The following is a 17,488-nucleotide window of genomic DNA, read 5'->3' as shown; positions in this document are numbered from 1 at the left end:
GTTGCTGGGAGGTTGCTATGACAATTTGCAAACAGTAGAGGGGATGGGTCCCCATTCTGATTTGAGTATGCACTAGCTCGGGCCTGCACACTTGGTCTGGCCGGTGGCCGGCCGCAGAGTCCCAGGACAGACTTAAGGGACCTAGGCCCCCAGGAGAACTTCAGAAACCAGGCAAATCTCAGGAAGAAAGCGCAAGGCGAGGTTCCCGCTTCCCATCTCCCCTCCCGCTGAAGTAACAAAACCTGTGACCTTTGCACAAAGGCCTGTGCCACAGATGACACGAGGCGCGTGTGAGAAGGGCAAGCAGTTTTTCCGTCTGCAAGGGAAAGAGAGACTGTATATGGCAAAATAAAAAGGGAAATTCTCCACGTGTCTTGCATGGGAAAGGGAAAGAGACTTTGTGTCTCTGGAGGAGAGGAATTGAAGGTATCGCTTGGGAAGGTGTGCCTCTCCCAGTGGCCGCGCAGGGAAAGGCTCGGAGTTGTTAAGGAAATGGGAGGTGTCTCTGATGTTTATTTTTGCCTAGCAACCCACAGCCAGCTGCTTCCCCGGCAGCCGTCCACACGCGCCTCGCTGCCTCCCCTCGTCCTAGCGACTGGAGAGCGGTCATTTGGTGTCAGTAAACCGGGGAAGGAGTATGTGTGGTGGAGGTGGAAGTGGGAGGGCAGCCCCCTCCTTGGCCCACGTTCTGGGTCACCAGGCTAAGGGTCGGCCCTCCAACGGGGCTAGACTTACCTTAGCCAGGTGACCCTCGCACAACTAAGTTATTTCCATGATCAGATGGGGCGATGGGGTGGTTAAGCCACCGGGACCCGGAAGGCGGGGAGGGGGGCGGGCAGTATTGTCTGTGAGCAGCCATTAGGTTCGGAAAGCTGAAAATGCATACGTGTTTGGGGAAAGCGCTCGGAAGGGGAAGAGGGGGTTTCTGCAGCGATTTCGGTGGGAGGGAAGCGGTGGTGCGTTGCGCTGGGCGGGGAGAGGACGAGGCCGGGGAGGGCAGAAGGTCGTTAGCTGAGGCGCCGAGGGGAGCAGTGCAGATGGCCGGAGGGGGAGGCGAAGGGCGAGCGGAGGCTGCGGAGTTTTCCGGGGAGCGGAGGGGTGTCTACGCCGACGACTGGGGGCGGGGGGCGAGCGGGGAGGGACTTCGGTGGGCGGCTGGGTGGGGGAGGGGTGGGCGCGGGAGTGAGTGGCGCGGCGGCGGTGGGGGAGCCCGGGGGCGGGGCCTGCCCGGCGGCGGAGGGAGCGGGGGCGGGGCTGCCCTCCTGGGCCGTGCGGCGCGCGGGCGCCCGGCGAGTGTGCGCGGGGGCGCGCCTGCGCGGGCCCGGGAGGAGGCTCCCGAGCGAGTCGGCCCAGGCGGCGCAGCCCGCCGCTCCCCCGCGCCCTATGTGAGGGAATCGGGGAGGCCCGCGGCACGCCGGGGAGGGCGAGGCATGTGCACGGGCCGGAGGGTGCTGCGGCCGCCCGAGGAAGAGGAGGACGGCGGCGGCGGCGAGGAAAGCGGGGGGCTCGCGGCGGCGGGCCCGGGCCGAGGGGATGCAGCGGACTGTGTGTGTCTGACTGTAGCTGACGCGAGGCGGCGAGGAGGCGCCGGAGATCCGCCAAAGGGGCGAGCAGGGGGCGGCCGCGGTGGCGGCCGCGAGAAGTAGCAGCAGGACGGGCGGCGGCGGCGGCGGCGGAGACGGCAGCCTTGAGATGCATTTTCTTCTCCAGCGGCCATGTTAACCAGGAAACCTTCGGCCGCCGCTCCCGCCGCCTACCCAACCGGTAAGGAGGCCCGGCCCCCGCGGCCCCCAGGCCGGCCCTCGTGGCGCGGGCGCCCGCTGCCAGCAGGACCTCGAACAAAGTCTGCGCCGCGGCTGGGCGGCGCGGGGTTCCCCGGGTGGACGGCGCGCCCTCGCCTCGGCTCATTGTTAACACGCGGGCCCCGAGGCTCCTCGGAGCGGAGCCCTCCGGCCGGAGGGGAACCGTTCCTGACCTCCCCAGTCCAGGGCTCGGCGATGCGGCGGCGCCTGGGTCGGCAGTCCAGTCCCGCTCCGGGCCTACTGACGCCCGCAGAGTGGACCGCCGGCTCGGCTCAGCCCGGCTCCCTGGAGGGGTCGCGAACTCGCTTGCGCGCGGGGAACCCTACTTAACTTTGCAGCCGCCGGAGCCCCGCCCGCGGGCGCGCTGGGTTTCTGCGTCCGGGGCCTCCCGCCGCTCCCCGGGCGCTCGCACTGAAGGTCCCTGGCTCGGCCCGGAGGAGAGCGGGCTCCGCAGCCTGGAGGGGTGGGGCGGGGCGGGGCGGGGCCACGGGGTCCCAGTGACTTTTTCCCCCTTGACCCTCTTTTGTCTCCTCCCGCGCGTGGCTGCCAGGCCGAGGAGGGGACAGCACCGTTCGCCAGCTTCAGGCTTCCCCGGGGCTCGGTGCGGGGGCCCCCCGGAGCGGAGTGGGGACCGGCCCGCCCTCCCCCATCGCCCTGCCGCCTCTCCGAGCCAGCAACGCTGCCGCCGCAGCCCACACGGTGAGACCCAGCCCGCGGGCGGCTGGGAGGGGGGCGGGGGTCGTGAGAGGGGCCCGGGGCACCAGCACCCGGACTTGGGGGGGTTCTGCAGCCGGGAGAGGGGAGAGAGGTCGAAGTGCGAGTGTCTCCACGCCCCTGGCCAGTGGCCTCTCCGGGACGCCGCCCTCTGGAACTTGGGCGAGCCCAAAGCTGCAGCCACAAAGGAGGATTCGTGGCACGGGCCCCTCACTTCCCCTCCGGAGCCCGCCCACCCCTGCGCTCCTCTTCCTTCGAACTTCCTCCGGCTCTTTTCCCCTCTTTTTTTTACCCTATCCTTGCTTCCTCGAGCTCCTTTCCCTGACCCGATAAACATCCCTCCCCCTCCGCCGCCAGGTTGGGTAGTGGATATTTATAGAAATAGGTCTGTGTTAGGGTCAGGCCGGCTGTCCTGCCCGGAAAACAGATCCCCCAAAGAGCCTCGCAGGCCTGGCCTCAGCCAGCTGGGAGCACTGCCAGTTGTCCCCCGCGTGTGGAAGCATGTTTTATGAGTGCTACAGGTTTGAGCATAGCAGAAATTGTAATTAACATTAACAAAAATAAGAGCCGCAGCAGTAGTCAAAACAAGCCACCCCTGTAGGTTTCTGCAGTTGGGTATTATTCAGAAGGAAAGGGCCAGCTTTGCTTCCCAGGGAGGTGGGAAGGGCAGGGCGCCTGAGAGGGCCAAGAGGGAGGTGAGAGCCCAGCACCAGACCGGTGGCTGCAGAGATCGGCAAGCTGGACTTGACTTCAGCGTGTACCTCTTTTCTCAGTCCCAGAGAGAGCCCTTGGATGGTGGCTGACAGCCTAGCGGAGCTGTGCACCGAAGGAGGTGATGGTTTCCAGGGTCTTGTTTACATATTCCTCTGGATCTTTCAGAGGAAACGCCTAAGATGGTTCTAAATGAGGGGCGCTTGCTAGGGATATGGCTTTGTTTGCTAAGTGAAAGTTAAGTTCTTGTAAAAAAGGCCATTTCTAGCCTACAGAGGGGTAGCTCTGAGGGTCATGTGCTATACGGAAACTTGTTTATCAGGGGAGAATTTGTGAGGGAATGGCCAAAGTGGAATGTTTTCTGTTAGACCTGAACATCTGTGTACAGTTCCACAGGAAAATGTTTTCTTGTTAAATCTTTCTCTCTCTCCTTCTCTTTCTGTCTCTCATGACACATCTAGACCCAGGGGCTAAGAATTCACTGCACAGAAGTTATCCAATCTATTGGGGCTGTGGTTGATGGAAGTGAATCAGTAGACTGCTGATTCTGTGTGTTCTTGTCACGGTGATGTTTTAGTTGAGAAATTGCCATTGGGTTTTAGGTGTGTCAGTTTGTTTGTTTGGTTTGGAATCATCTGACAACTTGGAAAGTATAACATCCAGTTTTTTTCCATGTCTGGATGTAATCACATGACTTGGTGTGACCTGGAAACGAAATACTACTTGGTTTGCATTTGGTTTCTGGTTTTCTAAGAGTGGGCTTTGCTTGATCAGAACCTCTTTGCAAATGAAATGTGTATGAGATGATGGAAAATGAAAGGTGACTACTAGAGGAATAGTCTGTGGGAGACCAGAAATGAAAAGATATGTGGGTGCTTCTCAGCTCTCCTAATGATAGTGTTTCTATTTTACTGTGGTATCTATTTGATTCACCTAAAACTTCAGTGTGCCATTGATTAGAAGCTTGGTTTTGAAAGTATGAATTTTGGTTCTGGTTGTTGTTTAGTTTTGATTTTATTTACACAACATTGCAGACTTGCTCAAATGGGTGAGTAAAAGGACCACCGAGTTTTATCTGGTTCTACTCCTTCATTTTATGGATGAGGAGAGCAGACGAGTTAACTGGTTTGGTCGAGATGCCTGAGCTAGTTTGTATGAAAGCTGGAGCTAAAGCCCAGGCCCTCGTGAGTCCAGCTTTACATACTGCTTAACTGCTAATTCTAGGAAATTGAACTGGTTTCGTTATAAATGCACAAACCTTAAAGATCCATGTGTCTATATGTCTTTGAGATTTAAAGTTTTTAGTTTTTAATTCCACAGCAGTTACAACTAGGGATAGCTATTTTGAGTAAGGGAAGGGCATTATGAAGAAGAAATTAGTGTTTGCTTATGTTTTCATTGTGAGTGATGTGGTAGGTGGATAAATATGACTATGAGAATTATAAACTTTGGAGTTTATCTAGTGCATTGCCCTCTTGTTCCCTGTCTCCATGGATATCTTGTACATTAGTCATTTTGTTTATCACTTTTGGTCCTAAAAGCACACCTAGTAACTATTCTGATTCTTAATAGTTTTTTCTTTTTAATGTTTTATGGGAGATGTTAATTTGCTTATTTTTAAAATTCTGAAATATTAGTTTTGTATCACATTCATAACTGCTTAATGTTTAAAGCACTCTCCAGCTACCAGTTTTACTGTTGTAAAATAATTGGAGTTGAAGAATGAATATTCCTATTTTAAAAAATAGTAGAGTTTGGTAGAAGAAAAGTAGAGATTTGACTGAGGGCCACACAGACCATCAGTGTTTGGGGAGGAGCTAAAATTCTGATCTTTTTGGACTCAATTCTATTCCCATAACACTATATAGCATTTCTAAGATGACTCCAGTGAAACTTTAAAACTCCCAGAAACGTTAACACAGGGGAAGTATGTGCTATTTTCCCTTTTATTTTTGGAAGAGGTTAAAACTACCAAATTGGCTAGACTATTGTTCTTATATAATTTTTAGTGCAAAAATGTTTCATGGTCAAAGAGGGCTTTTGTAGGTATCTCTGCTTTAATCCATACATTTTAGGTATCTAGCAATTACATCCATTCACTGTGTTATTTTTAAATTCAACAGGCACTGTGCTAGGTAGGCATTGGCAAAAAAGGAAAAAGCAAGTAAGAGGTTTTAAACATCCTTAAGTTATGGTATAGTCCTGGCCTATGTATTCTGGAAATGTTTTGGCATTTCTAGGGGTTTTTTCCCCCTTTTTATAGAACAGTTAATTGCACTTCCGACCCAGGTTGTGATTGTAGAGTCCTATGGTGTTTAAGACAATATCCTCCTTTACTGGAGCCCTTCAAATGAGTTTCCTTAACATCTGGAAAGTTTTTAAGATTCCACATGTCACTTTTAGGTATTTAGTTGATGCTATTATTTTTTTAACGGGCTGTCCTTGCCTCCATGTCTCTGCTTATCTACTGCAATCCTAATATTTTGTGACTTGAGTCACCAGGGACAAGTCTTAATTCCCTGGGTGTTAATTTCATGTTTTCTTATGAAGGTACAAAGGTAGTTCTCAAGAATAACTCAAAGAGGTGAGAGTTAAAAAGGAGCTACTGACATACATTCTTCCATTCAGCAGAAATTGACTGAGAGCTTACTGTATGTTTGGATTTACGTCAATAAGGATTTAAAAAGATAAGAGGTAACCCCACCCTGGAACTGCTCACATCCTGGTTGGTATATCAGGTGTGAAAACAGGTGTGAAATGAAATAAGTATTTTAATATATCAGTGCTCTGTAAGCACCCTGGAAGGGAAAGGGACCTTTTCAAAGAGAAGGTGAGAGTTGAACTGGCCATTGAAGGGTGAGTAGGAGTTTTCCACATAGCCCACGTTAGCAAGATTTCAAGCAGCACTTGGAAAGGACGATAGTTCTAGCTCTCCTTTCAGTTCAGTCGCTGTCATGTCCGACTCTTTGCAACCCCATGAACTGCAGCACGCCAGGCCTCCCTGTACATCACCAACTCCCGGAGTCCACCCAAACCCACGTCCATTGAGTCGGTGATGCCATCCAGCCATCTCATCCTCTGTCATCCCCTTCTCCTCCTGCCCTTAATCTTTCCCAGCATCAGGGTCTTTTCAGATGAGTCAGCTCTTCGCATCAGGTGGCCAGAGTATTGGAGTTTCAGCTTCAACATCAGTCCTTCCAATGAACACCCAGGACTGATCTCCTTTAGGATGGACTGGTTGGATCTCCTTGCAGTCCAAGGGACTCTCAAGAGTCTTCTCCAACACCACAGTTCAGAAGCATCAGTTCTTCTGCACTCAGCTTTCTTCATAGTCCAACTCTCATATCCATACATGACTACTGGAAAAACCATAGCCTTGACTAGACGGACCTTTGTTGACAAAGTAATGTCTCTGCTTGCTCAATACTATACTAAGCACACTATGCCTTTTACCTTGTTTAACCCTCCTAACGCCCCTAATGAGGCAGCTTTGTTACCCTCTTTATACCGATAAGGGCCCTGAGGTTCAGAGAGATTAATTGCCCAAGGTCATATAGTTTGAAGTGGTGGAGCTTAGATTCATTTCCTTTGTGTCTAATTGAAAATCCCTGAACACCTAACCATTATGAAACATGACCTCACCGAAAAGAGAGGAATGTAAAACAGAGTGGTGTCTCCATGGGTCGTAGGGAATCCAGCTTATTATTCTGAGAGTGTGACAGTGGCAGGTGACACTGGAAAGACTCAGGTCATTTAGGCTCAGCATTTTAGAACCTCATGTTCTTGCCTGTAAGTTCTTGAGTTCTTCGTGGAAATGGAGTGCCCAGATGAGCCTTAAGCAAAGTCAAGGGCAGTGTGAGTGACAGTTTTCAGGGGTAACTCCAGAAACACTATGGAGAGAAGAGACGATGAATTCTAGGCTTAGAAGCAAGAGGACATGTGAGGAGGCTCCTTCCATGGTCCCAGTAAAAGACACAAGAATGCCAGGTCGGATAGCATGGCTGGAGGGGAGTGGGTCAGTCGGCTCCATGGTGCCTTGTGAAGGTACAGGAGATATGGAAATGGACTGAGTGACTGTTCCGGAGGGTGACTCAGTAGGTAAAGAATCTGCCTGCCAATGCAAGAGACCCAAATTTGATCCCTGTGTGGGGAAGATACCCTCGAGGAGGAAATGGCCACGCACTCCGGTATCCTTGCCTGAAAAATCCCATGGACGTTGAAGCCTATTGGGCTACAGTCCATGGGGTCGCGAAGAGTCGGACACAACTGAGCGCAGCAGCACAGCCTTTTCAGTCAGAAATTCAGGCTTCTGGGGGGAAGAAGTGGTTTGAGTGGAAAAAGCTCGAGTTGAGTTTGAGTTGCCCATGAGGAAGGCAGCTGATCTGTAGTTGGACACAGCGGGTCTTGAGTTCAGGAGTCATGGATTGGGCTTGTCTTTGCTGGAGGTGTTCCGGGAGAGTTCTGGGAGTGAAAAGCCATGAGCAACTTGAGGCTTGAACCCTGGGGGAACCCTGGAACCCTCCTTGATTGCTGCTGTGGAGGAGACCAAGAGAAGGTAGCTGGGAGAGACAGAAGGTCATCAAGTTAATTGGCAAACTCTAGTTCTAGTCACTCAGCTTTAGTGATGGTATATTAAATTATGCAGAACATTAAAATTGCTATTATAAAAATTGAAGTCGGTTTCTGAAGCTTAGGATGTTTTATTTTGCCCTCTTTTTAGAACTTCCTATAGCTCCAAGGTCAATTTTGTCCCCATTGAAGCCTCATGCTTTTGTACTGTGTATACTGGTAATGTTGGTTTTTCTTCTGAAATCTCTCCAGGCTGCCCTGAAGAGAATGGTTTTCTAGGAGACATATATTTCTAGTTTCAGGTCCTTTCATTCCTAGTACTTGAAAGACCACAGTGGGGAGGAGGAGAGGTACAGAGAGTGAGGCTTGGACAAAAAGCATTGGACAAGCCTGTACTACTTTTATATATACATCCAGGACTTCCCTAATTCATTTTTGTGAACTGCATTGCTTTTGGCAAAGAATGAGGATAAAATAACTTGTCTAGCTACTCTGACAGAAGATAAGTTCATTTAGCATAGAGTATCATCTGTGAGTTTAGTATAAGGGTTCAACTAGAAGTCTTGCAGAAATCTAAGAAGTAAAATCCTTCAGTCAATGAAATCACACTTCAGACAGGCCCAAGTACTGAATTGTATTCTTCTTTGTTTTAGAAGATTGCAGAGAGAAAGCACATGCCTCAGATAGTACATCAGTTAAAGAAAATTTGAAACTTGGACTCCTAGTAAGAAGGACTTGGAATTTCATTTTGTAATCTAGGTAGTCCCAAACCATTTCTTGAATTAAGATATTACATAGAGCACTTCTACGCATTTAGTGATATGTAAAGCCCAAGAGATAGGGTTTAGGAGATGATGGGAAAAATACTGAAAGTTGAGGACTTCAGCTAATTGACTGTATACTCCTGAAGGGCTGTGTGGCCAGACCTCAGAGAACACTGAATGAATGAGATGGATTGCAAACAGCAAGTTGATCTTTAAGCTTGCATATTAAAAAAATCACCTACTAGGATGCTTTTAAGACTTGTGAGTTATTGTCTGAGGCTGGCAAGAATTCCTAACTGGGAGGGGATCCTGGCTGTTAGTTTTCTTCCACCCCTCACGTCTTGGCCATAATAATGCTTGAGAGAAATCCCAAGTAGATTCTCTGTAGGAAGGCTGGGGCCCCCTGGCTTATGCCATCACTTTTGTTCATACAGGAATGTTCAGGGATGGCTTGTGTGCCTGAAATAGAAATCGCTACATTGTATTCCTTGTTGGAAAGCTGAGTATCCCAGCAGCAGGGAGAAATACATGTTTTGAGAGAGCCAAGCCATTGACCAAAGGAAGGCCCGAGTGTGGCAGTTGGATTGTTAGGCTGGATGGCCTTAAATGGTCATCACAGTCAGTAAAGCCCAGAGACTTAAAATAGGTTTGGGGTTTACAAGATACTACAGTGCATATCTACATGGGAATCTTTTCCAGCCTAAAAGTACAATTCTCTTTGCTTCTGGATCATGTACTTTCCTAGGTGTAATTAGTTTGATTTGCAAGTAGTGGGGAAGAGCAAGAATGAAGACAGCAGTGCTCTCAGAGTAGAGCTAAATGCCAGAGACGGAGTAGTAAACAAGACCGACCCGGTCCCTGCCCTCATGGTAATAAAGAAGCTACTGAAGTGTGAAAAATGTTGTAATCTGGGGGCAGGAGAGCCAGTAGAGTGCCGACGTGTTCATGCTCTTTCTGTATTCTTTCATCTTGATATCAAGTGTGGGTTGAATGGAATGTCTATGATACCACAGTGCCTGTGCTAAATGTTAGGTAGAGAAGGATGACCAAGAAACCTGATCTCGGCCTCCACTGAGAACTTACTGTAAGGACCCTGAAAACAAGTACAGCAAACGCTTTGTTAGGTACAGCAGTTCTGGGGTCCTTTCTTTTTTTCCAGATCTCTAGTTTCATAGCCATCACCAGCCCCTCAGCCTCTTCTGCCTTTGTCTGAGGCTGTCTGCATCACCATGTCCACTCTCCCTGTGGCAGTGTTGGTGAGGTCCCCGCTGCGTGCACAGCTCTTTGCTTTGACGAAACCTGATACCGGCTGTACATTCAAACCAAATTGGATTTCCTAAAGGTGGGGGTGGGAGCCAACTTATAAAATAGCCCTTTTGAACGAACCGCTTCTTTTCCATTGATGTTCCCTCTCTGAATTCCAGATTGGCAGCAGTAAGCACACAATGAATGACCACCTACACGTCAGCAGCCACGGACAGATCCAGGTTCAGCAGCTGTTTGAGGATAATAGTAACAAGCGGACAGTGCTCACGACACAACCAAATGGGCTTACGACGGTGGGCAAAACGGGGTTGCCAGTGGTGCCGGAGCGGCAGCTGGAGAGCATCCACAGACGGCAGGGGAGTTCCACCTCTCTGAAGTCTCTGGAAGGCATGGGGAAGGTGAAAGCCACCCCCATGACGCCCGAGCAAGCGATGAAGCAATACATGCAAAAACTAACCAGCTTTGAACACCATGAGATTTTCAGCTACCCTGAAATATACTTCTTGGGTCCAAATGCAAAGAAGCGCCAGGGCATGACAGGCGGGCCCAACAATGGTGGCTATGATGATGACCAGGGATCCTACGTGCAGGTGCCCCACGATCACGTGGCTTACAGGTACGAGGTCCTCAAGGTCATTGGGAAGGGGAGCTTTGGGCAGGTGGTCAAGGCCTACGACCACAAAGTCCACCAGCACGTGGCCCTGAAGATGGTGCGGAACGAGAAGCGCTTCCACCGGCAGGCGGCTGAGGAGATCCGCATTCTGGAGCATCTGCGCAAGCAGGACAAGGACAACACCATGAACGTCATTCACATGCTGGAGAACTTCACCTTCCGCAACCACATCTGCATGACATTCGAGCTGCTCAGCATGAACCTCTATGAGCTCATCAAGAAGAACAAGTTCCAGGGCTTTAGTCTGCCTCTGGTTCGCAAGTTCGCCCACTCCATCCTGCAGTGCCTGGATGCTTTGCACAAAAACAGGATAATTCACTGTGACTTGAAGCCCGAGAACATTTTATTGAAGCAGCAGGGTAGAAGCGGGATTAAAGTGATTGATTTTGGCTCCAGTTGTTACGAGCATCAGCGGGTCTACACATACATCCAATCCCGTTTCTACCGGGCCCCGGAAGTGATCCTTGGCGCCAGGTATGGCATGCCCATCGACATGTGGAGCCTGGGCTGCATCCTCGCAGAGCTTCTGACCGGTTACCCCCTCTTGCCTGGGGAGGATGAAGGGGACCAGCTGGCCTGTATGATTGAACTGCTGGGCATGCCCTCCCAGAAACTGCTGGATGCATCCAAACGAGCCAAAAATTTTGTGAGCTCCAAGGGTTATCCTCGTTACTGCACTGTCACGACTCTCTCAGACGGCTCTGTGGTTCTCAATGGTGGCCGTTCCCGGAGGGGGAAACTGAGGGGCCCACCAGAGAGCAGAGAGTGGGGGAATGCACTGAAGGGGTGTGACGATCCCCTCTTCCTTGACTTCTTAAAACAGTGTTTAGAATGGGATCCTGCGGTTCGCATGACCCCTGGCCAGGCTTTGCGGCACCCCTGGCTGAGGAGGCGGCTGCCAAAGCCTCCAACGGGGGAGAAGACGTCTGTGAAGAGGATCACCGAGAGCACTGGTGCTATCACATCCATTTCCAAGTTACCTCCACCTTCCAGCTCAGCTTCCAAACTGAGGACTAATCTGGCACAGATGACAGATGCCAATGGGAATATTCAGCAGAGGACAGTATTGCCAAAACTGGTTAGCTGAGCTGAGGCCCCCGATGCTGGTAATTCTGAAAGATACGACATTGCTGAGCCTTATTGGGTTGAAAAAGAGTAGCTCAGACCTGTTTTTATTTGCTCAATAACTCGACTCATTTGTATCTTTTCGGCACTTATTTTAATGTAAGAAAGTTGTTTGTTTTGTTTTATAAAATACATGGGGACAATGCTTTAAGTTTTTATACTTTCTGAAACTGTTTCTGTGTTCTACAAGTACGATGAGCCTTACTGTAATTAGTGTGGCAGAGTAATAAACATCAGTGGCAGGCCATTGATCACGTCGTGACTGCCGCGCATCTACAGATTGGTGTCAGAGACATTCACTATGTCTTCATGGTTCATAGTGTATTCTCCCCAAAGCGATTGCCTCTGAAGGGCCCTCCCCACCCCCCTGCCCTTCTCTCTCCACACTCCAGGTTCATGCACAGGTGCAGCATGTCCTGCTTCGTTTTCTGTAAGTTACCTGGGTGGTAGTGATAGTGGGAGGAAGATGGTCAGGACGAAAATTGTATTGTAAGAAAAACTGCACCTTAGAGGTTTTTTCCCTGAAATAGTGCTCAGAGACAAAATCCCCACAGTTGAAATGCCCAGTTAGCATTTTGACGTTCTAAAGGCCAGCCAAGCAGAACTGGTGGATGAATGGAAATGTGTGTGTCCCTCCAAATTCTCCAGTGTGATCAGCGAGCTGTTTGCAAAGAAGTCTCGTTTAACAGAATTTGGTTTTGCACCTAAAATTAGAAATGTATTCCATGAACTAACTGTTCTTCCCTTCTCTTTGCTTTTCTCCCTGCTGTTCCTCTTTCACCACACATCTGTTGCTTGCATCTAATTTCTTTTCCTTCCTTCAAATACATATCCCAGACTGTTAATACAGAAAAGAGACATTTTTAGCTGTGATTATGACCATCTTTTTCATATTCCAATTTAAAAAAGAACAGCCTAGCTACTTAAGGTGGGGATTTCCATAGTTCCAAAGACAGTTTAGCAGACTTAAGTGAGTTCACACTTCAGGTGCCACAGTAAGGTTCTTTTAGCCTGGGAAAGCATCACCTCTTTAAAAAGAAAGAGGGTTGAGAATCCTCTTCATGAACAGACATCAGTTGTCCTTGTCCAGCAAGGCTAATTTTAATAAATTCTAAGGAGGAAAAGTTCAGCCTCAAGTTAAATGGTTTGACTTACTCTATGCATCATTAGAAGAACCACAAACATTGCATTCCTCTGTTTTATTTTACTTCCGTTTGGATTGCACTTGATTGTTTTTGTGGGAATGACACTTTACCTGGAAAAGTAACTCTTGAGAGTTAGGTAAAAGAATATTTTCTCCTCTGAATAATAATTATTTTCACAGTGAAAATTTCAGTATTTTATCACTAATGTATGAGCAGTGATACATATCAATTTCAAGGCACGTGGAAAAAAATTTAGTTATGTGCAATTTAATACAGAAAGATTTCTGCCTGTTTGGACAATAGATTTGGGTAGTATAAAATAGGATAAATACTCTTTTATATGCACAGATATTATTATATGGATTGCCTGTAAATTGATTTACAAGTACTTAAAGCATGGTCCCTAGTGAGGCCAAGAAAGTTTCCGGTTAAGTTCTTTTAATATTAATCCTACAGTTTCTCTTGCTTTAAAAAAGAAAAAGAGTAGTTTTGAACAAAACACTTTACTTATCTTGAGGCTTTGTCAGTTGATGGTGGAGAAAAATGCTCAGGAAATATTACAGATATTTGCCAAAAAATCAGTAATAAGATTAGCTTATTAATAAGGTAGTGGTGTTGATATTTGCTTTACTATTTAAGGGTGTCACTGATAAATTAATTTATACTTCTGTATTTAGAAATTATAGCTTCTTTCCCCTAGTGAAATTCTTTAGCCTGTTGTACACATTTCTGTGTAATCTGTGGAAGTGCAATAATGTTAGTAAGTTGCATTTTAAATGATGCTCATGTGATCAGTCAGTGGCTTATAGAATTTAAAGATTGTGTATTATTAAAATTTTGGCTTAAAGGCATAAGAAGTGTAAGACTTGTGGTGGCTTTATAAAACCATAAGCCTCTTAATGATGGTTAGCGTCTTTAGGTCATTAAACAGAAACATAAAGGCTATTTTCCCCTTGCAATGCTCCTCTTACCCCGTATCCACTCTCAAGATTTTCACTGAAATAAATGAACCTGAGCCTGCCATTAATATGAATTTCCCTATAGAATGATTATCCATGTTAAAATTTATAACAGACTAATACTGCTTGTCTCCTCCCCCACCATACAGAACTGGTTCTTAAGATGCCAACAGTGCATTTGTGACTATCTTTATTCACAAATGTAACCGGAAACTTTTAAGCCAAACTAAAATGTGCAGCACTATAGGGCTGCCCCCACACCGCACCTCCTAAATACAGTGAAATTTCCCTTATTCACTAATAGCCACCACGTTCAGTGTTTAGTGATAGAGCTGCTTTTTAAGTCTAGCTTAATTATAATGTCAGAAAAGGAAAAGACAAATGTTGCATCGTTGTGATTTTAAAACAAATCAATGAAGGGCTCTGATAGGCTACTAGGAGTTGGCTTGGAAACAGTCCTTGGTCTCACAGGTTACCATTGTCTAGGGATGTCTGAGCTGTTTTCAGATTTAGGAAGAGCACAGTGTGGTCTGGTCTTTGGTTGTGGTCTCATCTGGCTCCGTTTCTTGCACCCCCAGAGCGTGCATTACCACTTACGTGTATTGCTACAACAGTGATGCAAGACAGTGTAGGTTAACAGTAGAGGAGAAATTGTGCCCTTAGTGATAACAATGTGCCTTTTGTTCTGAATGCCATGTTGTAGGGCATGCATTTTTTGGCCTCTTTAACTCTTTGAATACTAGGCAGTAAGAATGGAACCCACCTCTGCAAAGAGACATCTGTCTTAAACATCCAGATACTTACTGGCCTTAATAGAAACCATAAGGCGAAAATCATCATCAGGCACCAAAAAAGGTCACCACTGGATAGTTACACATGGAATTCCTATGTTTAAGGGGTTAAAGATGGTCTTTGTTGTATCTTAACATCAGCCTGATTTTTTAAATGATATTTTTTTTGTTATGCTAACACTAGACAAAAATCAACTGTATTTGTAAAAATTTACCTCAAACCATTTAATTTTATAGTGTGATTAATCCCAGGGCATTTGGTATGAACCAAAGTGCATTCCTTTTATATATGCCTGGCTCTAGTAAGGATGGCCAGGGATTTTTACAATTTGGGTGCAAGGCACTTAAGCCACTTTTAAACTTACTAGGTGGTTTGGAGTCATGTGGAAGGACTCCATCAGAATGTTAGGAAACACTTTAGGCATCAGTAGCATTGGGCCATATTGGAATCTTCAAAGTGTGAATTATTTTCAAGAGAGCATTCATTTTTGTAATTTTTTTCACCAAGAATATTCTGGTAAGCAGAAGACTTAAACTGATTTGGTTGGTAAAGGTTTTAATATTGCCCAACATAATGCTGTGGTAGCATTAAAAAAAAAAAAGTATTTGTGAACTCTGTTTCTTAGGGGCTTGTACATCTCTGCTATGGACATAGATAAAATTAATTGTAATTATACTCAGCTCAACTGCTACAGTTATGTCTAGGCAGTGGCTTGGGTTTCTATCGAGCAACAACTTAGACACGTGACTGTAATATGCTGCAACTGTGTGTACTGAAAATATGTGAAAATGGTTGAATGTGGACTATGTATATATGTATGTAAAAATTTCTGTGAGATGCTGCTGTCGCCACTTAACATGAAATATGTTCTAGTGGATTTTAATCCTAGTGGCCAGTTCTATGATACTGTATGTATTGTACAGCTGATGACAGGAGTAAGACTGTTCAGTGAATATTTGTTAAATTTTATTGTCGTGGCCAGAGATAATTTCAGAATAAAATTTTAATGTCCTACCTTACTTTTCTCCCCTTTTCTAACTGTAATTTTACTCCTGATCTATTTCTGGTGTTAGTCTTGGTCTAGTAGCCTGGAGAGTTTAGAATACAAATATTTTTCAGCAATCAACGATTCTTTTTTTTTATTAGTTCCATATAAATGTACAAATGCCGCGTCAGAAAGGCTCGAGTTTTAGTTAGATCACTCTTGCTTTTTCCCACTGTATTCTGTTCTTTTAGGTTTTTTGTGAGCCTCTGCTATATTCTCTATCTTATATTTAGTATCTTGCTAGAACTTCAGATATTTTGTGTGTGTGTGTGTTTGTTTTTTAATTTCTTTTTAATTATCAGGGCCGTGGGAGCAGAGTCGAAATTATTTCCCACTGGTCTTCATTCTTCCCTGTACTTAAAGTCCTGGTAAACTATTCTTAATGTGCTCTCACCAGCTCTCCCATATTTTTTTTAATGCTTATGCTTTTGCAGTTGTTGTACTCGGTGGTCTCTTTGGTTCACATTTTTGGAAGTTTTTAGTGGCTCCTCTAGTCATGGCTGGATCAGAAAATAAGGCCTGTGAACTGCAGCTAGCTCGTGATTTGTCAAGTTCAGTTAATACCAAGTGGAGAGTTTACTCACAGATGACAGTGAGCAGATGCTGTGGTAATTTGTCAGACATTGCAGGGTTATTATGTAGACAAATATTTCCCTCTTGTGTAAAGAACTACCTCACATTTTTATTTACACCCGTCCTGCCACCAACAGCAGAGGAACTACTTAGTGTGGCTTCCTGCAGCAGAAGGGAGCTATGCTGAAAACAAGGGCCTGCAATAGGAGTCCCAGCCCCAGACTTGTTCTTTTCACAGCTGAGGCCATGGACTTCCGTAATTGCTTCTCTTGTTTCTCAGAGTTCTTACCCAGTGAAAAAATACCAACCAACCAAGAAACCCAGTATATTTGATACAAATTTTTAAGAGATGTGCATTATGTATGAAAATGAAAGTTGATGCTAAAGCTACAGTTTAAAATATTGTCCAGATTTGACATAGCAAATGATAGTTCTTCATTCTCTATCATCAGATCTTCTCAAAGCTCTTTCTTAATTTGATAGATGCTACTTTTTATTTGAATTTCTGTAATCTTGGAACCTCAAAGTTGTCTTCAAACTAGCATTGGAGGGTGTTCCTAGCTGGCATTGGTATTGACCTTTTAGAACAAGAGAAATTAGTTTATTTTCTGTTTTGGAAAAAGAACTGTTGAGAGATTTGAAAAAAGGCTATTTGTGACTTTGTTTCATTGCTGTTTTAAAAAAGTTTGAATTACACTGCATTTCCTTTGGGTCATTAGGCAAATAAACACTTGTCATGAGTGATGCTTAATACCTTCCAAAATGAAAAATGACTTGCCAGCACATTACACATACATAAGAAAATTGCATCTTACTGCAAAGGATTTGGTTTATTTGGTTTGACTTTGACTTAGTGTTTTGCTGTGGTCACATCCTTAATATCTGTGCTACATTTCGTGTATATGGGAAGAAGAAACATAACTGCCATTCCTTTGCATCTCAAGGATGTTTAATGAGCAAACTAATAAATTAATATTCATTCCTCTGAGGAAAGCTGACATTTTAGGAGTATTAACTAGCCATCTATAGAAGGGAGCAACAAGATGCATAATAACTCCCATGTGTTCCAGAGCTTCTTGTATGCTCTTTATGAAGACAGCCCCCCAGATCTCATGGTTGTGTATGAACATCACTTCAGCCTTATTCATCCCTCTGAACTGTTAATTACCCTAATTTGATATTTGAGGAAACTGAAGTGACTGCTTCAAAGTGACTGCAAAAAACTGGGCCTCAGGTTGCAATCAGATAAAGAACTTTAGTCTTGGACAGTAAAGGAAAATCCCTAATTGTACATCACAACCAAAAATTTAGAAAGGGAAGAAAATTTGAGCTAGCAGTGGGCATTTCTAT

The 17,488-nt window shown here is 46.1% G+C and overlaps 1 protein-coding gene across 15 annotated transcripts in view; it reads left to right on the top strand.

Annotated features, from left to right (window-relative positions):
- The window catches only part of DYRK2 (dual specificity tyrosine phosphorylation regulated kinase 2), a 41,953-nt gene extending 26,414 nt beyond the window's left edge, over positions 1-15,539 (top strand). For 5 of the 15 annotated variants that reach the window (XM_081589849.1, XM_081589847.1, XM_081589850.1 and 2 more), the window contains 2 exons: positions 2,353-2,501; positions 9,985-15,539. In XM_081589849.1, the coding sequence (XP_081445975.1) occupies positions 10,006-11,586 (1,581 nt within the window). In that variant the 5' untranslated portion in view covers positions 2,353-2,501; positions 9,985-10,005 and the 3' untranslated portion in view covers positions 11,587-15,539. Of the gene's footprint in view, positions 1-1,317; positions 1,765-2,352; positions 2,502-9,984 lie in introns of those variants that run through there. The other 10 variants (XM_081589854.1, XM_081589853.1, XM_081589856.1 and 7 more) reach the window with 3 other exon arrangements.
- Positions 15,540-17,488: the final 1,949 nt, after the last annotated feature.

Source organism: Giraffa tippelskirchi, chromosome 4, assembly GCF_054371585.1.
Source record: "Giraffa tippelskirchi isolate mGirTip1 chromosome 4, T2T-mGirTip1v1.2.pri, whole genome shotgun sequence".
NCBI lineage: Eukaryota > Metazoa > Chordata > Mammalia > Artiodactyla > Giraffidae > Giraffa > Giraffa tippelskirchi.
The sequence above is the reverse complement of the archived record's forward strand: the minus strand, read 5'-3'. Positions and strand labels throughout refer to the sequence as shown.